Below are 23,559 nucleotides of genomic sequence, written 5' to 3' on the forward strand. Positions count from 1 at the left end.
GATGGTAAAATACTATTTTGATACACTGCTGATGGTAAAATACTATTGCGATACTGTGCTGATGGTAAAATACTATTGTGATACTCTGCTGATGGTAAAATACTATTGTGATAGTCTCTGCTGATGGTGAAATACTACTATAATAATTTAATTTAACAGTGGTTCACTATAACTTCAAATTGTAATGAAAATATCAGAAAGGCAGATTCCTTTACCTTGTTTTCCAGTAATGTTTATATTCAATAAATACCATGGTGTTCAAATTTCGATCTAAGTCTTTATTTCACTGAGATGCGTAAGTGTTACCATTAATTACCAAATTAACGGCTTTGAAGATCAACAGTGAAGTGCCATGGCTGCTTACCTATCGCAGTGTGTCTTGAATTTCTCCAGGATATTCCAGACATGATTGTGTCTTAAAATCAAATCAGACTGCCTGTACATAGGTATGGAATCTATCAGTGAAGCGTTGCATTATTACCTTGCATTATCATTAAAGTGTTACTGAGGATCATTTCCATATTAACAATTGCCGTAGACATTTGACAGTTACTGGATTCTATAGAAGGCTTACTGAGCAGCATCCAAGTGCTGGCTGTTTGAATAGACTGAAGTCATTGTCAATGTTACAGGTCAACAGGTATTATACAAGGCAAACAATTATATAAGCATGTCGGGTATTGATTAGCTCTATCTGTCAATAGCCACTAACATATAATACGTCTAGAAGGTTATCATGGAAGACTTCTAGCCATTATGTACGAGGATAAAACTTCAGAAGGCTCAACTTTTTGGTGCATTTTATGTGTTTAATTTTTTCAAGCACATATATAAGCATATCATTATTTGTTTTCAAAATTTTAATTTTTAAAGCTGAATCATAAAATTTTAATAATAACTTTGTAGAACAATTACGGTAATTTTTGTAACCCATCAAGTAAAAAAAACTATGGCTTATTAAATCACTGGAATTTGTATTACAAAAGGCCAGTTAAGATATTCTTTACCCGTCACATTGACCTGCTGACCCCTTGTAATTATAAATCTTCAATAGTAAGCCAAATAATACAAGCCAGCATACAGGGAATTTATCTCAAATATGTGCTCAAGGTTTATTCAGAATTATGCATATATGCTAATAGTGTATTGACTATAATGAAGCTCATTGGACATTGGAAGGTCCTAACAATGATCCAGAGTTTTGTCTTTTGTCTGATAATCATAATCAGATCTTTAAGATCAAAACAATTTTTAAAGACATGCTAGTTTTAAATTCAGGGTGATTAGCTAGCCTAGAACAGCTATACATTAGCATAATGTGTAAGGCCATATTGTCATTACACAACCCAACAGCAGGAAACTGAAGGCTAAGACAAAATTAACTATTCATGAACAATTATGTTGATAATTGAGAAAGAACAGGTATGCTAGTTTATATAAGTTGAATTACTTTCTGATAAACAGGATAAATCAATCATGCCATGCATTCATTACACAACCTCAGAACTGTATAAAATCTACAGAAATTGTTAAGTGAAGCTAAATAAAACGGAGGGTTTAGCTATGTTTGAGAACTTGTTGAATCATAACTTGTCAGAAAGCATATATGTCTTGACAATAGGATTCTTGCATGAATTCCTGAATGCTATGATACCATTTGTGCTGACTGATTGTAGTATGTGATTGTATTTGGCCTGGATTACACCTGAACTCCTGTATATACTAAATGTGTATAGGTGTAGATTTTGATTCCTGGCCAACATTACAATATATCCTGTACTTTGAGTAGCTAGCTTTCTTTTGAAAACTGATTAATTCAAATGAAGTTTGAGACTTGCAATGATTGATTTGATAGCTATTTTATATACAACAACAAGCTTGTTTGTTCTGAATTACACAGATCAGTTCAACAGCTGAATATATCCTTGGCATTGTAAAATATACAGTGTGGTAATCATTATTGATGGAGCCTTCGTAACAATAAGAAGAATTAGCCAGTAAATGTGATATCTGTGTTGAATTACAGGTTAACCCTTTCACCCCTAGGTAACTTTAGTAGACTATACCATACAATTATTTGGATGAGTCCATTATGGTCTACAGTGGCGAAAGGGTTAAGGATTATGTTTGTTGATGTCTGTTAGTGTAGACTGGATTACCTGCCTTAGTTCCATATGTAATTGATATCAAAATGGTCAGGTCCTCATGTTTTGGTCAGGATCCTGACCAGCTGGTGCTGATTGGTCAATTCAATCATTAACTAGTTTGTTTGGTTGTAGTTTTAAAAGTCCATCATATCCATTGGAAATGTCAATAACTAAGACATTGGTCACAATTTGGAACAGTATTCAGAATATAGAAAAACATGTTTAAAGCAATTTAAAATTGTTTTATTTCAGCCTGTCTCTGCTCTTATTGCTGCTGTAAGGCTGAAGTAACACATGCTTCACTCTTCTGCTTTTAACACACATCTTCTATAGGGAAACTTGTGAGAAAGGAATATCCATGTGATATAAATGTCAGCCAATCAAAATGGTAGGATTGGTAGACCTGACCTGTTGTAGTTTGAATCAAAGCCTAGCAGGAAAAAACACTATGCCAGGTAATCCAGTCTATGGCTTACTGTTGAACACCAGATATATGGGTATTGGCCATAGTGCTAGCCATTGTAGATTAGTCAATAACTACTGTTGTCAGGATTGTTTTCCTTATCCTTGCTGACACAAAGTATAATTCTTGTGCTTCTTAGCTCAGGTTAATGGTTATACCCAGTATCTATATCATTTAGCTTTTATTTGTGTAGATTATTGTCCCCTGATAATACTTGGAGTGAATGTTGTGATGGTGTTTGTATATATACCGGTCTGACATTATCAGTATGCCCGCACCTCTATACACACTAAAGTACACTTGAGTAGAAATTATTCTTTATGAATATTGTTGAATTCAACAGAGCAAACTGTAGGCTTACTAGCTAGTGTGAGAAATATTACTGAGTTTATATACATAATACATGTACTATTAGGTTAATCCATTCCTGAAGCTTCACAAAGAAAGAAAAAATTGAATACTTTTCAATATTAAGAGATATTAAGGATAATGATATGAACCATTTAAATGAAAAATTACTGGTGTAAAACTGAATGAGCAAGTAATAGTTTGCTGTACTGGTATTGGTGGTTTTTGTTGTATATTTCATCAACTTGATTCACATATCCAAACCATACCAGGAATGTTTTCACTTTTTGGACAGCAGTCAGAATTCTGTTTTGGCAACTGTTGTATAATAACAGGTTATGTAACTGATGCTAATAAATCTTTTGTTCCATTTAGAAAAAGAAAAAATGGTACAACTGTTGTATAATAACAGGTTATGTAACTGATGCTAATAAATCTTTTGTTCCATTTAGAAAAAAAAAAAAAAATGGTACAACTGTTGTATAAATTGGGTGTCAAAATTGTACTGGTATGTGCGTTAGTTTGTGAACATAGAGCTGCATTATTTAACAATTACAGTCAATGTTTCTTTGTTGCTACCATAAATTCAGGTTTTTTGAATTTCACCTTGTCCTTTGTTGAATGGTGTATATATAGACAGGTGTATAGGAAGTGTAGTTGGTTTATCACAGAAACTTGATGCATCCTCTCCAGATGTATCCTAAAGGTGCTGTTTGGTTTGTTTGTGCTTTATGTCCTATTAATAGTTTTGGTCATTTAGTGAGCCAGGTTTAGGTGGCGGAGGAAATCCATGTAGACCTCAAATCTGGGACTCAGTGGTGGAGGGCTAGTTAGCATAGGCGGTCAGACACCTTAACCACTTCGAACATTCTTAAAACATTATCCGTATTAAATATTCAAATGTAGGAATTTCCCTTTTTGATATATATACCTGTACAAGTCACCTTCAGGTACAACACCTTTTTTAGTACAAAGTGAAATACAGGTACAAGGTCACTTACAGCACAAGGTTATATATAGGTACAAGGTCATCACCAATATGTACAAGGTCAACTATTATTGTAGATTTACCTGTCAGAAAAGTCACTTATAATTGATAAGAGATTTAATTTACCGACTGTCTGACACAACAGTCAGGATATCTGACCACTGGGGAGTGTGGTACTGGCTACCTTGGTCTTATCTCAGGACATACAGGCTTATCTGTCCAGGTAAGCTCCAGGATTTAATATGTGGACATGGACACCCGTGTTCCTTTACAAGTATGGAGTTGTTTGTACAGGGACACCCGGGTAACTTTACAAATATGGGGTTGTAAGTTTAGGAACACCCAGGTTCCTTTACAAGTATGGGGTCGTAAGTTTAGGAACACCCAGGTTCCTTTACAAGTATGGGGTTGTTAATACAGGGACACCAGGTTCCTTTACAAGTATAGGGTTGTTAGTACAGGGACACCGGGTTACTTTACAAATATGGGGTTGTTAGTACAGGGACAACAGGTTCCTTTACAAGTACAGGGTTGTTAGTTCAGGGACACCAGGTTCCTTTACAAGTATAGGGTTGTTAGTACAGGGACATCAGGTTCCTATACAAGTATAGGGTTGTTAGTACAGGGACATCAGGTTCCTTTACAAGTATAGGGTTGTTAGTACAGGGACAACAGGTTCCTTTACAAGTACAGGGTTGTTAGTTCAGGGGCACCAGGTTCCTTTACAAGTATAGGGTTGTTAGTACAGGGACATCAGGTTCCTTTACAAGTATAGGGTTGTTAGTACAGGGACATCAGGTTCCTTTACAAGTATAGGGTTGTTAGTTCAGGGGCACCAGGTTCCTTTACAAGTATAGGGTTGTTAGTACAGGGACATCAGGTTCCTTTACAAGTATGGGGTTGTTAGTTCAGGGACACCAGGTTCCTTTACAAGTATAGGGTTGTTAGTACAGGGACACCGGGTTACTTTACAAATATGGGGTTGTTAGTACAGGGACACCAGGTTCCTTTACAAGTACAGGGTTGTTAGTACAGGGACACCAGGTTCCTTTACAAATACATGGTTGTAAGTACAGGGACACAGGGTTACTTTACAAGTATAGGGTTGTTAGTACAGGGACACAGGGTTCCTTTATTGATTTAAGGGTTTTCAGTCAGTGACACCTAAATTCTGTTACTTATTCAAATAAATGGCATCCACAATTGTCATTTTACTTGATTCACAGCATTCATCAAATTATTGTTTTATTTCTTAACTAAGTACAATTAAATAACACTATGAAAGAGGATGAAATGGAATTTATAGTACTTTGACATACATCCCCTTGACGATTTGGATACCATCCCATCAAATTACGCCAGATTTAGTCGCTCCATTGCTGTCTACTGTTCTGTCCTTTGTGTGAACAGACTTTTAACTAGTTGTCATATTCAACTTTAAAAAAACAAGAGTATCAACAGTTTTACCTGAAATACTAATGCAAAGGTATTTTAAACACATCGGTAATCGGCAGTTAATGTGTACGATTCATTGACAGATATTTATATCATGTTGACAATGAGCTGGGTAATAGTTGTTAACAGATGACTATATTGATGTTTACAATGAGCTTGGTAATAGTCGTAAACAGATGACTATATTGATGTTGATAATGAGCTCGGTAATAGTTGTAAACAGATGACTATATTGATGTTGACAATGAGCTCGGTAATAGTCGTTAACAGATGACTATATTGATGTTGACAATGAGCTTGATAATAGTCGTTAACAGATGACTATATTGATGTTGACAATTAGCTTGATAATAGTCGTTAACAGATGACTATATTGATGTCGACAATGAGTTGGGTAATAGTCGTTAACAGATGACTATATTTATGTTGACAACGAGCTCGGTAATAGTCATTAACAGATGACTATATTTATGTTGACAATTAGCTCGGTAATAGTTGTAAACAGATGACTATATTGATGTTGACAATGGGCTTGATAATAGTCGTTAACAGATGACTATATTGATGTCGACAATGAGTTGGGTAATAGTCGTTAACAGCTGACTATATTGATGTTGACATTGAGCTCGGTAATAGTCGTGAACAGATGACTATATTGATGTTGGCAATGAGCTCGGTAATAGTCGTTAACAGATGACTATATTTATGTTGACAACGAGCTCGGTAATAGTCATTCACAGATGACTATATTGATGTTGACAATGAGTTTGGTAATAGTCGTTAACAGATGACTATATTGATGGTGACAATGAGCTCAGTAATAGTCATTAACAGATGACTATATTGATGTTGACAACGAGCTCGGTAATAGTCATTAACAGATGACTATATTTATGTTGACAACGAGCTCGGTAATAGTCATTCACAGATGACTATATTGATGTTGACAATGAGTTGGGTAATAGTCGTTAACAGATGACTATCTTGATGTTGACATTGAGCTCGGTAATAGTCGTTAACAGATGACTATATTGATGTCGACAATGAGTTGGGTAATAGTCGTTAACAGCTGACTATATTGATGTTGACATTGAGCTCGGTAATAGTCGTGAACAGATGACTATATTGATGTTGGCAATGAGCTCGGTAATAGTCGTTAACAGATGACTTTATTGATGTTGACAATGAGCTTGATAATAGTCGTTAACAGACGACTATATTGATGTTGACAATGAGCTTGATAATAGTCGTTAACAGACGACTATATTGATGTTGATAATGAGCTCGGTAATAGTCGTTAACAGACGACTATATTGATGTTGACAATGAGTTGGGTAATAGTCGTTAACGGACGACTATATTGATGTTTACAATGAGCTTGATAATAGTCGTTAACTGATGACTGTATTGATGTTGACAATGAGCTTGGTAATAGTCGTTAACTGATGACTGTATTGATGTTGACAATGAGCTTGATAATAGTCGTTAACAGATGACTGTATTGATGTTGACAATGAGCTTGGTAATAGTCGTTAACTGATGACTGTATTGATGTTGACAATGAGCTTGGTAATAGTCGTTAACAGACAACTATATTGATGTTTACAATGAGTTGGGTAATAGTCGTTAACAGATGACTATATTGATGTTGACAATGAGCTTGGTAATAGTCATTAACAGACGACTATATTGATGTTTACAATGAGGTATAGATGGTAACGGATGTTTATATTTATATACCTACAGATGGACTGGCCAAACTTAAGGAGAAGATAAGGAAGCAGCAGGAGAAATCCTCCTCACCTGTCCCACCAGGTAAGTTATAGCAAATCAATGACTTGTTTAATGATTGTGTCGTTTTATTTTTGACAGAATGTTTCCTTCAAATCAGTTACTTATCAGGATGAGGCTTTTGCCTGTAGATAGAAAGCAGGTAACACCAGGACTTAATTCTATGCATAGTAACTCAAATGAAGGGTCTCCAGTTCAAGGTTTAGGGTGTGAATGCAGATTCAGCAAAAAAAGGCAAATGGCAAGTGAAACCATTCCAGGAAGAACTCAACGTTGTGTGGCTACATGTGGATTGTCTGTCCAGGCAATACAAATTATTGACTGTTGCATCCTTATTTAATTACTCTTCTCCCTTACTGTGTTGAAAAACTAGAAGATTCTTGTCTACAGCAAGGCACTCTCTACACCAGTGAAAGACCCTCCTTAGGGAAACTTACCTACAGCCTTTCCATCAGGGTGTATCTCTTACAACTTGTACACTTAGCAGTGCTGTAGGACTTTCAAGCAAGGAAACAGTGGCCACAGCTCTTTCTTCTGTCATGGTTTGGGTAACTTCACACCTACAACCTTTCCAATACTAATGTAGAGAGGTCATTGTTACTGCATTCTATGATGGGAAGGATTTTGTAGACTTCAAATTATACTGTTCAGTCAGAAGAATGCTGCAAAAATTAATGGTGGTGGCAATTAACTATAAATCGACTGTGATTGGTTCTGTCAATGAAGAGTAAATGATTGGAATGTGCCTCATCAGCCTAAATGAAGGTTGTCCCAGCTTACTGTGAAGCTCTGGGACCTACACTGGATATTGATATTGTCACAGGACTGTTATATATGTAAACAAAGCACTGGGTCAGAGGTGTGTTTAACTATCGAATTAACAAGTTTCCTTCTTTGAGATAAAGTTTGGGTGGGAAACCACCATGTACAAACATGATTGTTCTTTTTTCCACATACTGCTGTCCAAACCTTATGTGGCACGATTCTGGGGTTTCCTTTTTCACATGTATATATACTGTTATTGTTTTGATGTCACTGACATCCCCAATACATGACTAGAGATATAACAATGGTTACACTAATTGCATTAATAGTTATGAGTGTAGGTTAGTGGAATTAGGTCATATAAAGGATTGTTTACCCAGCTAAGGAGGCGTGCTTGATTCTATTATCAGAGAAACCTATCAGAACAGTTGTTGCAGAACTGATAGTGTATTAAACCCAACAAGATCAATACAAACAAGGCAGACATGAATATTTCACTATTTTACATATTTATAACCCATCAGCAAGATTTAGTGTGTCAACAATTTCATACTTAATTTACCTGGATGTAAACATTCCAATATATACTTTGTTGACCAGACTGTAATAAGTTCCCTACATGGTTTGCCTATACATAAAACGTGTTAAGTTCCTACGTTTGCCAGCATGTTAAAACGTCAGCACCTTTTGCTCGGTTTCTTTTTTCTTCCACTTTCTTCTGCCACTTTTCTCAAAAAGAAATTGGCCAGAAAATAACGAAACTTAACATATTTGTTTGAGAATGGAAGGCAGTGTTCAAGGATGGAAGGCAGATTGCAAACAACTTTTCGTTTTTCAATCGATCATGCAATATGGTAGCCACGCCGTAGCTCTGATTGGTCGAAATTGATATATTGACTAATTTCGCTCAAATATAGTATGTAGATGTATGATGATACTGTGAACACTACGGCAGCTTTCTTATGGGGAAAATGGCTGCCATAAATTGGCTTCTGATTGGTTGCAATTGAGATATTTGACATATTTCACTCAAATTGATGTATGGTTGGTGTGTGTTGTGTATGTTGGTACGATGAGCAATACGGTTGGTGTGTGTTGTGTATGTTGGGACGATGAGCAATACTTCCATTAGCATCATTAGTGGCTGTGGAGGGGTATGGTTGGTGTATGTTGTGTATGTTGGTACAATGAGCAATACTTCCATTAGCATCATTGGTGAGTGTGGAGGTGTATGGTTGGTGTGTGTTGTGTATGTCGGTACGATGAGCAATACTTCCATTAGCATCATTAGTGAGTGTGGGGGTGTATGGTTGGGGGGGGTTGTGTATGTTGGTACGATGAGCAATACTTCCATTATCATCATTAGTGGCTGTGGAGGTGTATGGTTGGTGTGTGTTGTGTATGTTGGTACAATGAGCAATACTTCCATTAGCATCATTAGTGAGTGTGGAGGTGTATGGTTGGTGTGTGTTGTGTATGTCGGTACGATGAGCAATACTTCCATTAGCATCATTAGTGGCTGTGGAGGTGTATGGTTGGTGTATGGTTGGTGTATGTTGGTACGATGAGCAATACTTCCATTAGCATCATTAGTGAGTGTGGAGGTGTTTCGTGGACTTCTTTAATAGCCACCGTTAAAATCAGCACTTAATTGGTAGCATGAGGTTTACCAAAAGCTGGATATTTTCAGCAATGGTATACCTTAATTGATATACAGAAAGTTTCCCAGGGTGTTTATATAACTGGTTTACCTTTATGTAAATAGAGATCCTGAAAACAAATGCTTTTTGAAGATCGAAATTCTTTGTAAATAAATGCAGATTTTTATTTATATTTTTTTACTTTAAAAAGTACAGTTTTGTAAGATCGAAAATAACAAAGCAGTTGTTGAGAATTTTGGCATACAGTCGTGTCAGCTTCATGATTTGGTTTTATTTTAAGTGCAAGTATGATAGGTATGAATGGTTGTTTACAGCCGGATCCATAAATTAGTATGGTTGATGGTGGTGAAGCTCTAATGACCAGTTGACCTTGTAAAGTATTCTTGACCTTGAAATGCCATTGAGATCGGTTGGAAAATTTAATTCATCTACGATTGAAAGACATGCTAAAACTGGCTTACATAATGCTGCTTAGTCTCCTCTCAATATATGATGTAGCCAAAACACCAAATGTCACACACATGATTAAAATGATATTCCCCATGGGAAAGACTGTTGGATAAAGATTTGCGCTGGTTTGGATGCATGCACGTATAAACTTTGTTAAGTGTGTCATAAGTGAGGGTTATACATTGACATATTTATTAGGATACTACTTATAATATTCTATACTATACAAACATTTGTGTATAAAGTGATGGTTTGTCTCTTAGAAGTTTACTCGAGTCTCGGGGAATATGTTGAGTAGGTGACCAATACCTTTTAATGTCAGATCAGAGAATCCAGCCCCGGCTGACTTGGTGAAAGGCGACTGCACTACCCACTGTGCCACTCATTTAAAGGAAAGTTCTCACCTCATGCTTCCAAAGTGTTTCTATTTTGGTTAGGTAGACTCCTACTGATTCAGCATGTTAGGTCCTCGTACAAAGTGTCAGTGAGCTTACGACCAAACCCTACGCGTTAATGACTTCTTCCATAGTTATTGGTCAAGAATGACTCTGGGGATTTTGATTAAAATAAGTATGGAGTGTCCCTGGGCATGTAAAGGACTTCTATTTAGACTCGGTTTTGTTGATAAATAAAAATAGACCCTATGGATATCTTGACTTTTGAAATCAACAAATTCCTACATTAGATTCAGTTAATTTCATGCATAGAGTAAATTAAATTGTTACCTGACTCGCTATATAAATGCATATTAATCAATTTCGACTGTTTCCCAGACAATTCACCAAACGAACTATAGCTAATGTGTGCTACCGTAAAACTGTTGACTGGTCACCGTAAAACTGTTGACTGGTCACGTGAAACTGTTGACTGGTCACGTGAAACTGTTGACTGGTCACGTGAAACTGTTGACTGGTCACGTGCAACTGTTGACTGGTCACATGTTAGGTAATCGAACGCACCTATAATTACAAGCACCCCGATGACCAAGCGTTTTTGGTACTGGATTGTTGACGGTTGTCTGTCGGTAGATCTAAACATCACATTCGACATAGAACTTTTTGGTTTTTCATTGGTCAAGTAACAAAACAGTTGTTTCATGCCTTATCAGTCAACAGTCAAAACTATTTTCCCGAGGCGTTGGGACCCTCCAGATGAACTGTTTCCCGAGGCCGCAGGCCGAGGGAAACAGTTCATTTGGTGGGTCCCAACTCCGAGGGAAAATGGTTTTGACTGTTGACTGATAAGGCATGAAACAACTGTATACTGTTCAATTCTTGTTTTGTAAAATAGGGTTATTGTTTGTACTTTAAGATTTTACTCACTTTTCCTTTGCCATGAAAAACTTGAAAGGTTGACAAATATGTTATCTCTACACAATCTGGAACTGGTCTGTATCTCTAAAAAAATCTGAATACCATACCATTTATTGAATTCAAAGGTCCTTAAAATATTCAAAGATTTTAATTTATTGATTTAGTTAATGAAAGTCTAAAGCTATATAAACTTTTGTCAAAGTTATCAGAGCCATGTTATATACTTGAATTGACAATTAAATGACTGTGTCTACAATCTTGTCTTGTGAAGGTTGAAAGGTTTCCAAAGATTCAGCTTGAAAATGCTTTCCTTTCAAAGGCTAATAGTGTGTATCGGTTAGATTTTACTTTCAAATCGTTGACTTATCTGGACCCTAGGACCAGAAGACTAGCAGCCAATGACTTGGGCCCCAGATATGTCTAGCAAATATATGCAGTGTATATTTCTAAAGTGTTTTCCACAAACTTGTATTTATAGTGTGATAAAAGATCAATAAATTTGGCTGAAGTTGGCAAAGGAACAAGTCCCAGCGATTGTGGGGCTTCCAACCAGTCTATGGTGGATCTATTGAGTGTGGGTAAACAGCATTTACCAAATGTTGGAAATAAGAATTCTAAAGATTTGCTATATGGCTCAATGATATATACAGGTGTACCCAGGTACGCGAGTACATGTATGTATAGAGATTTAGATCGTTACAGGTATGCCATAGACAGGTATAGATATTAAAGTATACCTAGGTAGATTACACATGTGTATGTGGGTCTAAACAGGTGAGCTATGTAAAATGTCAGGATAGAGTTTAGACATGGGATGTACCTGGATTTAAGCTGCGACAGGTAGGTACACAGGTTTACTTTATATATATACAAGTAAAATATTTTAATGTTTCTTCCACAAAGTAAAATGAATGTCGTGTGTGATATCCTTATCGTTGTGTAGATATTGCAACCTAGATTTGATGATAAAAAAAAAATCATGAAGATGAATATTTGATTGTGTAGATGTTCAGAGTAATAGTGTGTAACAATTAACCTGGATCTGTGTGATGTCTAAAGTCAGAACAAAGTCAGATTCTGTGTGATCTCTGTGATATCAAAAGCCACGACCCAAGTCAGATTCTATATGCCATCTCTGAACTCAGAACCAAGTCAGACTATGTGTGATCTATAGTCAGAACCAAGTCAGACTATGTGTGATCTATAGTCAGAATCAAGTCAGACTGAGCTTTGTGATCAGAAATCCACACCAGCTGAAGTCGGGTTCTGTGTGATGCATTATTATTATGAGGAAATAATGGAAAGCACTTGAAGATTCCAACAGGAGCTGCCTGTTGTGGGTCATCCTGCTGGAGATGATGAGATAATCAGTGTCTTATTGATCAACATACCTGTGAGTTTCACACCTGAGGAATGTACACCGATGACAATTAACCATCACTAGTTTATGGATGTTCCTCAAGCAATTACTCTGACATTCATCGCTTACACAAAAAAAGACGATGGACAAGAAATGTGATTTAATGATGATTAATAGAGATCTATATTGTCGGCCGGATGTAGATTGAATGTAGATTTTTCTCTTGAGATGAGAATAACGGGAAAGTAAGATCTCATAATATATAGTCTGAAATGAACATACCATATAGTCACTTGTGATAAAGCTGAAAACATCCTGATAAATGTGTGTTGCAGGCTCAAGAAAGGAAAATCACATATATCATAAATTGTTTCTACATCCTCTATAAAATGGGCCATAACCTAGCCACAGCTTTTAACAGTCTGAACCATAAACCCAGGTCTCTTGGTAGTAACAGGCGGTCACTGTGGAATATTTACCTGTGGTAAAACATTTATAAGAATTGTTGATAAAGAGTCACTTAAAACATTTCTGCTGTCATTTAGCATTGCTGCCAATTGTTAAATAGCTTTTACACAATTTAATGATTCTGTTTTCAAAAGCACCCTATCTTTAGACCGAACTTTACCTTATTTAGTCATTGTTTCAGGTGATAGAATGGAAGTTCCTAGTTTCTAGTTGTTACTTAAGGCATATCAGTGTAGATAGAGATTATTAGTTGTAGGTCAGAGATTAAGATAACTGATTTAGGTCAAATTCACAATGAAACATTTCCTCCGTAATGAAATGGACATCCAGTGTTGTTAAATTACGATAGGTTATCACTTAATGTAGCTAAAAGTCTAGCTTTATAACGAAATCATAATTGTCATCTTAAAGGATTTGGTCAGTTTACTTTGGAAGTAAAGATTGGTTTTATGACAAGTAACCGTACACTCTGTTTTCATGGAAGGTTTTGGTTCATCAGTCAGACAGATCCAAGACATGACATCTAAGACAAACTTAACTATGGATTTGGTGGGAACATCATCCAGAGAACAACTTACAATGTAAAATTGTATTATAACTCTACTGACGCAAAATAACTGTTCACTAATAAGCCAGTGTAACAGAGGTCATCATGTTTTCAATGCCTCTGGGACCTCTGGCTTACTAGTCTTGTGCTCTTCCCAATGAGAAATTCTCCCTAGCCGAGTAGGTAGGAAGTGGCTAGTATAGTCGTTTGGAGGTGGCTAATATTTTACTAGGGTGACACAAGTGTAACATTAGCTGTAACCCTGCATTTACTTACTATATTTTAGCATAGATACAGCTGCAGTGGTGTTTGTATATAGATATCACATTGATATCTTATATTGTTACTATGTATGACTGCCAGTCAGACGTGTGGGTAGGGTAACAGTTCCACCAGTCAGACGTGTAGGTACGGTAACAGTTCCACCAGTCAGACGTGTGGGTAGGGTAACAGTTCCACCAGTCAGACTTGTAGGTAGGGTAACAGTTCCACCAGTCAGACGTGTGGGTAGGGTAACAGTTCCACCAGTCAGACGTGTGGGAAAGGTAACAGTTCCACCAGTCAGACGTGTAGGTAGGGAAACAGTTCCACCAGTCAGACGTGTAGGTACGGTAACAGTTCCACCAGTCAGACGCGTGGGTAGGGTAACAGTTCCACCAGTCAGACTTGTAGGTATGGTAACAGTTCCACCAGTCAGACGTCTAGGTAGGGTAACAGTTCCACCAGTCAGACGTCTAGGTAGGGTAACAGTTCCACCAGTCAGACGTCTAGGTAGGGTAACAGTTCCACCAGTCAGACGGGTAAGTAGAGTAACAGTTCCACCAGTCAGCCGTGTAGGTAGGGTAACAGTTCCACCGGTCAGACGTGGAGGTAGGGTAACAGTTCCACCAGTCTGACGGGTAAGTAGAGTAACAGTTCCACCAGTCAGACGGGAAGGTAGGGTATCAGTTCCACCAGTCAGACGTGTAGGGAGGGTAACAGTTCCACCAGTCAGACTTGTAGGTAGGGGAACAGTTCCACCAGTCAGACGTGTATGTACGGTAACAGTTCCACCAGTCAGACGCGTGGGAAAGGTAACAGTTCCACCAGTCAGACGTGTGGGAAAGGTACCAGTTCCACCAGTCAGACGTGTAGGGAGGGTAACAGTTCCACCAGTCAGACGCGTGGGTAGGGTAACAGTTCCACCAGGCAGACGTGTGGGAAAGGTAACAGTTCCACCAGTCAGACGTGTAGGTAGGGTAACAGTTCCACCAGTCAGACGTGTAAGTAGAGTAACAGTTCCACCAGTCAGACGTGTAGGTAGGGTAACAGTTCCACCAGTCAGACGTGTAGGTAGGGTAACAGTTTCCACCCACCTACAGTCCAGGTGTGAATGCTTTTGTTTTACATTACCAAAAACGGAAACACAGCTCCTATCACTCAGTTTCATGGCACTTGGAACGATAATCACTATGTAGATTAGAAATACTGGTGAAACGTTATTACACAATGTTGTCAATAACAGAAATGATCTGAATGTAATCATTGTGATCAGCTGAAACATTTTAATGTTGATGACAGAAATTAACTTTATTCCCACACATCAAAAACTCATTTACAGTCCGACTGCATGCTCCGATTCTAGATCATGGTGATATCAAATGATTGATAGGTGACTGCTACAGAAAACAAAACGTTTATTTCATGATAATTTCCTGTATAAAATTATTTGATAAGACCAATAACTTTAAATTTACCCAAGAAAAAACAATGGACTGGTGATAGTTTCATAGTAATTCTATATAAGTTGTTTATTTGATCATGATTGCTGGAGACAAAACAAAAATCAAGCTATAACACTCCCATGGATTGTAACTGAAGTACTGTATCCAGACATGTCTGTATTGAATAGCCTTGCTCAAATTAACCAGGATTGATTCATCATGTTATATTATGTCAGCAAGAGCAAAATGTCTTCTAAATCCAGCACTTCTCCACAAAACTAACTTTTTATCAGTAGAAAATCCTACAATTAATAAACCCTTCAATTGATAATACAAGGACAGACAACTCCTGTTTTTGTTATAGCACACCACAAAATGTAGGGGAGCACACCACAAAATGTAGGGGTCGATTCAGGGACAGACAACTCCTGTTTTTGTTATAGCACACCACAAAATGTAGGGGTCGATTCAGGGACAGACAACTCCTGTTTTTGTTATAGCACACCACAAAATGTAGGGGTCGATTCAGGGACAGACAACTCCTGTTTTTGTTATAGCACACCACAAAATGTAGGGGTCGATTCAGGGACAGACAACTCCTGTTTTTGTTATAGCACACCACAAAATGTAGGGGTCGATTCAGGGACAGACAACTCCTGTTTTTGTTATAGCACACCACAAAATGTAGGGGTCGATTCAGGGACAGACAACTCCTGTTTTTGTTATAGCACACCACAAAATGTAGGGGTCGATTCAGGGACAGACAACTCCTGTTTTTGTTATAGCACACCACAAAATGTAGGGGTCGATTCAGGGACAGACAACTCCTGTTTTTGTTATAGCACACCACAAAATGTAGGGGTCGATTCAGGGACAGACAACTCCTGTTTTTGTTATAGCACACCACAAAATGTAGGGGTCGTTTCAGGGACAGACAACTCCTGTTTTTGTTATAGCACACCACAAAATGTAGGGGTCGATTCAGGGACAGACAACTGGGTTGATTCAGGGACAGACAACTCCTGTCTTTTGTTATTGCACACCACAAAATGTAGGGGTCGATTCAGGGACAGACAACTGGGTTGATTCAGGGACAGACAACTCCTGTCTTTTGTTATTGCACACCAGAAAATGTGTGGGTCGATTCAGGGACAGATAACTTCAGGATGTATGCTACCAAGTAGGATATGTAAGAACTGTAAAGAAATAAAGACAGTAGGTAATTGTATGATCTGAAGATGGTAGTACCTGGTGCTGTCAACTTCAGACTGGATTTATGAGCAGGTTGTAGGTGGGATTTACTGGTCCACTTTGACACACATGTCACAGTTTATACCAACTTGTCCATTATAACCTGTACAATCTATTGTTGACTCCGGTAAGCTTTTCTTCACTGAGGCAATGTTTTTGTTTAGGGGGTTGGCACCAGGGCACATATTTGGTGTTAATAGTGTGTCCAGGTCATACATGTGTGTTACTTCTCCGAGTTACGCTGAGTTCATATATATGTTTCTAACTTCCAGTCATACGTTATTTAACTTTCACTCAAGTCATATGTCCCTAACTTCCAGTAATACTGAAGTCATACGTTACTTAACTTTCACTCAAGTCATATGTCCCAAACTTCCAGTAATGCTGAAGTCATACGTTACTTAACTTTCACTCAAGTCATATGTTTCTAACTTCCAGTAATGCTGAAGTCATACGTTACTTAACTTTTATTCAAGTCATATGTCCCTAACTTCCAGTAATACTGAGGTCATACGTTACTTAACTTTTATTCAAGTCATATGTCCCTAACTTCCAGTAATACTGAGGTCATACGTTACCTAACTTTTATTCAAGTCATATGTCCCTAACTTCCAGTAATACTGAGGTCATACGTTACCTAACTTTCACTCAAGTCATATGTCCCAAACTTCCAGTAATACTGAGATCATACGTTATTTAACTTTCACTCAAGTCATATGTCCCAAACTTCCAGTAATACTGAGGTCATACGTTACCTAACTTTTACTCAAGTCATATGTTTCTAACTTCGAGTAATGCTGAAGTCATACGTTACTTAACTTTCACTCAAGTCATATGTCCCTAACTTCCAGTAATACTCAGAGGTCATACGTTTAACTTTCACTCAAGTCATATGTTTCTAACTGACCTTCAAAACTCTAAAGTGGTATGCTATTATGTTTAAGTAACACAGAGATTATTTGTTACTGTTAGCACTAGTACTAAAGTCCTAAGTTTTATGTTACTAATTTCTAGTAACAATCAGGTTGTATGTTACTAAGTTTCTGTAGCACTAAAAGGATTGATTACTTACTCCCAAAATTCCTTATTCTGGCGACCTATGTTAGATATAACCGGTGTACAACAACAAGTACATAGTATATATATATATATGTATATTATAGATCTTCACTCAAACGTTCTAAAACAAATTGTTATGCAAACAGAACTGCATTTATTTCTTTTATTTAACTTCATGTTTGCTTTAGTTGAATTTGTTTAAACAACAAATGTTTTTGTTCTGTTAAATCAATAATTAATTTATTTCGGTCACACAATGGATGCTGACAAAGACAAGTCTAGTGCGTGATTTATAAGGTGACTTAATGGGTTAAAATGTATTGACTTTGTAATCAGTGGCCACCAGACATTTGTTATCAACATTTTAACTGAACAAGCTCAGAGTCACCAACCTTTCACCACAAATGTCACATCTCGGGGTGATGTAATCTCTTCAAGATATTTTCCTAGGTAGGAGGTAAAAAAATCTTTTATGTTTGAACCTGATTGATTTATTGTGTACATGTAAACAGAATAATTATGCACGTCTTCAAAAGATCAATTCTTTAATCAGCTTTTCAACAGTTGTAAAATTTCCTGGTAACCCAGATATGGTAAGAGTATCAGTATTAAACGGTTTGTTACTGTCAATCATGTCCTCATAAATGGGCCGTGTTTTGTATGTTAAATTATCCCTCCTGGAAGCATTCTTCAGTGCTGTAGTGCAGGGATACATATTGGAGAGCTGGTATTCAGTAAAACAATGTTTTTTTTAGACAGTTATCTTTATTCACATTAACATGTTGCTGTACATACCTACCAGTGATGGTTTCACTTGTAATAATTATAATTGTAAGTGTAAAATTGTAGCCCACAAGTTATAAGGACATAGAAATTGCCGTATGTATTGCAATTATAACTGACTATTTCCTCCTCAGTTTAAGTAATTGTGACGACTTTTACGGTACTTAATGATCTTACCAGGTCTAGATCAATAAATTATTTATTTTAGGGATAATTATCATTTCATTTTCAAAAATATTTCAAATCTTGTTAAGGCACCCCACAAAGTAGAATTTACCTGTTTCAGGGTGGTCTGTACAAGTTAAAAAAAGACGTTATGGGTTCAAACATTTTATAATTTTGAACTCCCAGCAAATAATTTAGTCCATTCTGTTCCAACACAATGACAATCCACATGCAACCCGGCGATTTCGAGGGTCACTGCGGTATCGCTGAACGTGTGACAACTCCCTGATTATGCGAGAGTGTTTTAATACTAGATTTAATCATGTAACGTTGAATAGCCGACTGAAAGGTGAGAAGTCATAACATCGTATCCTGTGGTGCTGTACACAAATAATGTTTACATTCTGACACAACAACAAAGCACCGTTTGATTCCATTATGGTTGTGCAGTGTATCCAGCATTACGAAATTTAAATTGCCCTGGTTTTAAATCCCATCAGTTACCTTGGAACTCTTTAGCCTTGCTAGTATATAATGATGATATACAAGGCATGCCTAATTGGTACAGTACCCGGCTTCCTACCCTGTTTTGTGACTGTGTGGTATACCATGTTCAGATTTAATTTGTACACAGATATAAACTGAGTAAATATGACACCTGATGTTGAGCTCGTTAAAGTCATCTTGTTCTGTTATATCTAGTTATTCTTGGTGTCCTAATAGGATCAAATTACAGATACCTGTATTTGTAGGCTTTCCAACAGTTGGTGTTGGACTGTTTGTATGTTTGTTATATTTAAGGTACTATAGAACACAGTAGCCAAATGCTGAGGGCACTGAGTGTCAGCACTACACAAACTAACTTTCTATGGGTGTTTTCTACTCTTTTGGAGGTTAAAATTTTATTTAGAACTTCTATCTCTAATAAGAAACTATGTAAGTATTAAAGATGATTTGCAATGGCAACAATCCATATTACAGTTACCTAAAGGAAACTTTGAAAGTTTAGTTGAATGGTCCCTAATTTAGTCTTACACGTTTGTTATTTTCAAAAAGCCCTAGCTGGCCCATCCCCATTGTATCCCCAAAACAACAATGAAAAATTATGCTTTGTGTCCTTGTGTTCCACCTTGACTTTCAAGTTGTTAATATATATATATATTAACACTATACATCTTGTATCTTAAATTCTGAAAGCTGTGTTTGAGGGCCAGAGTCCTTATGTGAATGGATATGTCAGGGCCAGTATATATAATGTGTATACACAATCATACAGTGCCCTGAAATTAATTATTGTTTAAAACATCATGTGTATCGGGTATGGATTTGTATTGCTGGTTATAGTAATACAGTAGTCCTATTGTAATAGGGCAGTACTTAGCAGTCCTTACCAGAATGCGACCTTGTTGTACTCAGACACAGCTAACAGGGACCTGTATACACTAACTTATATTTCCACCACTGCCATTATATTATCAAGGTCACTAGGAATACTGATAAAGCTTCAATAATGTTAATGCTGTGATAATTAAATTCAGAAATAGAAAAGTTTATATAGAAGTGGGAGGACAAATAGGTTTTGAAAGATGCCACAGCAAAAATATACCGGGTCAAGAGTAGTTTTTTAGCCGTTTAGAAGTTAATTGGACATTCTAGTATGTCAGGATAACTTATTAACCCTTTCACCACTGTAGACCATAATGGACTCATCCAGATCAATGCATGGTAGAGTCTACTAAAGTTACATAGGGCTGAAAGGGTTAAAGTATCAAGTTATGAGACCTTTATGTCTTTTATTGTTCTTTGTGAACAAGTAACCCCTTGAATAAAGTGTTTTGAAAATGGCTGTAAATCAGATTGTCTGGAACACCAAAACCTTGGCCAACAGTTCTATAGCCCAGCTAGGTTCATGTTCAAGCCACATAACCTAAATCATAGAAACAGATGAGCCTCGATCAGCTCAGAATTGTTACCGTATCATTTCAATTTTGAATCCCTAAAGTAACCATTGGAATTCTGACACAGTTCCAGTGGATTTGTCTATCCTGACTTGTTCACCCCAGTGTAGGATTAGACTGTGGCGATGGAAATCAATATCAGGTGATCTGGGCCATCTGACCATGCAATCACAAGATTACAGATAGATAAAGGTGCCCTATCTGATGTAAACATGGAGATCGTAATTAATCACTGTTAATTAGTTATGATGGATAAGCGAGGACAGCAAGAGACCGTCAGATTTCACTTTGTACCAATATATCATAGGTAGGCGATTGTCATGTAAAACATATATTTTAGTACAGAGAGTTCTCTCTATCCCATATCTCTGGGAATGAGTTGACCAAGAGTTGGTTGTTGAAAGTCCCTTGTGATTCTGATACTAAAGACTCCTCTCTCTTTCTTAAGAATGTGTTGATCAAGAGCCTTTGTGATTCTGATACGAAAATCTTCCCTCCTGAGTTGTTGACTAAGAGCTGTAGTTTCATAATAGTCATGTTGTGACTCTGGTACCCAGAATGGGATCTCTAGAATGAATCCCCAAGAGCTGCGTGTGAAAGTCCTTTCATGACTTTGGAACCGAAAATCCTCCCATATTCTTTGAGGTTGACCAAAAGCTGCATTTTCGTATTATAGTCCTGTTGCGATTTTGGTACCCAGAACTTTTCCCTTCTCCCCCGCAGGATGAGTGAGTTATATATCCGTGGTGGAAATGGCACTCTACAGTGAATTAACCTGCCTCACCATTGTCAAGAAGCCACGTATATAACGCCATGTTGACAGTCTCAGGCAAATTAAAACACTAACAATAACACGAAGTATAACCCATAGATCGAAGTAGGATTGCTTTGATCAACAGAGCATGGCCAAAACTAGAAAATGAGAAAACAAAACAAAAGCAAAAGTTAATTTTCCTACCCATTAACGCATTTCTAATTAAAGTTACACCTAAGTTTGGGAGACACGCCTCTTAAACTAATTGTATAAAGATTCTTTACAGGGTGGAATGTTTTTTTGTTGAATTGTCCTGAATGTGAATTTTACAGAATGGAGAGTTGTATTGAATATTTGAAGTAAATGGTCGGTCCATTGGATGGCGAGTACCTAGTAAATTCACAGTACCTGAGTGACCAAAACATCCGTATGTAAGGTTTGATCAATACTACCTACATATCCTATAGTACCACAGACCGACCTTTATCAGATCTGCTGGAATCATAATTATCGGGTATTAGTCTGTGTTGTATGTCACTGACTGTAATAGGATATTCTAATTCTTTAATAACTTACTGATTCTGTACACTCTTCATTAGACAGGAGAAAGCCTGGTGGTCAGGGGCCACAAGGTCACAACAGATTATGTATCTCTATGTAACGTACAGACATGTAGCTGTTATCTTACTAGTACACCAAACCCTACAATCAATTACTGTTAATAAATCTAAAAAAATACCTGCTTGAATTGGAATTATAAATGTTGTTATTAAGGATTGGTAATATATAGCTATGATCCCAGTACAGACAGAGGAATCAGAAATGGGATGTCACAATGTAATTTGGTAGGGGTTGTCTTTAGACAAGGATGTAGCGCAACAGCACTAACAGTGGAGGTCTAGGTAAAATATGTTTGTTTGAATATAAACAAAATATGTGGCCATGGATATGTATGAATTTCAGAAGTATTTGCAGAAATTGTAGACAATTGAAAAAGCAATACATAGTTTCACCTTAGATAGTTTCAATGTGGCTGTGCAACGTTTATAAATTGCATTCCATGTTTGTTTCATAGCACTAAAGATTAAATTTAATGTTTTTTCAGAAGCGAGAAATCCAATGGAGGGTACAGCTCTAGAGACAGGGCCACGTCACACATTGCATCTTGATCATGAACCCATCGAACAGCGAACATACGAACTCCTCCTACCACCAGATGGCGCCAACAGCAAACAGCCAAAAGTGCGCAAAGTGGCAGCTGGTCCTCCCCTACCTTCTTATAAAGGTAACTGTCTTTGTGTTAGACCCCAAGAACATTAGTTCATAGTCTTGGACTGTAGGGAGATTCTACCTCAAATCTCAGGCTTTGTCATAACACTGATACATTTGTAGGCCTAAGGTTACAGAAAGATTTCTGTTTCACAGGTAACACAGTCTCAAAGGTCAAGGTCAACAATTGCAAAGAACCTTTGTAGGAACAATTATTTTACAGATGAACTGCTAGTTGGTTTAAATCCTTCTGTACCTTGTTGGTAATTAATATCACTATCTAGCAATCACTCTTTGTAGAAGAATAAGTTTTGATGGTTGAAGGGTAACCAAATGGAACAGCTTCTGTGTGAGATTTAAAATTCATCAAAAAAGTCATTTTAAGCCTCATTAGGGTTTGACTATTACAAAGATATAAGTATCTAGATAGGTCTGTACGGGGCCTGGCTGTATACTATCACTTCAGATAGTAACATACACCCAGGTAATTCTGAACAGGATCATACAGGTAATTCTTAGTTATATATAGTATCATACAGGTAACTCTTAGTTATATATAGTATCAAACAGGTAACTCTTAGTTATATATAGTATTATACAGGTAACTCTTAGTTATATATAGTATTATACAGGTAACTCTTAGTTATATATATATTCATACAGGTAACTCTTAGTTATATATAGTATCATACAGGTAACTCTTAGCTTAATATAGTATCATACAGGTAATTCATAGCTTTATTTAGTACATCACATGATAATTTCTAGGATAGCTATTGGATAACTACCCTTGCTCCTTTTTTGGACCGCTGATACTGCGGGAAAAGTAGCACATGGCCTGTCACATGGCCTGTCACATAA

The 23,559-nt window shown here is 37.1% G+C and overlaps 1 protein-coding gene across 6 annotated transcripts in view; it reads left to right on the forward strand.

The window, feature by feature from the left end:
* Positions 1–23,559, forward strand: part of LOC110442456 (centrosome-associated protein 350-like) — a 134,082-nt gene that overhangs the window by 67,027 nt on the left and 43,496 nt on the right. For 5 of the 6 annotated variants that reach the window (XM_021486071.1, XM_021486070.1, XM_021486073.1 and 2 more), the window contains 2 exons: positions 7,148–7,216; positions 22,535–22,714. In XM_021486071.1, the coding sequence (XP_021341746.1) occupies positions 7,148–7,216; positions 22,535–22,714 (249 nt within the window). Of the gene's footprint in view, positions 1–7,147; positions 7,217–12,119; positions 12,222–22,534; positions 22,715–23,559 lie in introns of those variants that run through there. The other variant, XM_021486076.1, reaches the window with a different exon arrangement.

The sequence above is a fragment of the Mizuhopecten yessoensis genome, unplaced genomic scaffold, assembly GCF_002113885.1.
Source record: "Mizuhopecten yessoensis strain PY_sf001 unplaced genomic scaffold, ASM211388v2 scaffold716267, whole genome shotgun sequence".
Classification (NCBI taxonomy): domain Eukaryota; kingdom Metazoa; phylum Mollusca; class Bivalvia; order Pectinida; family Pectinidae; genus Mizuhopecten; species Mizuhopecten yessoensis.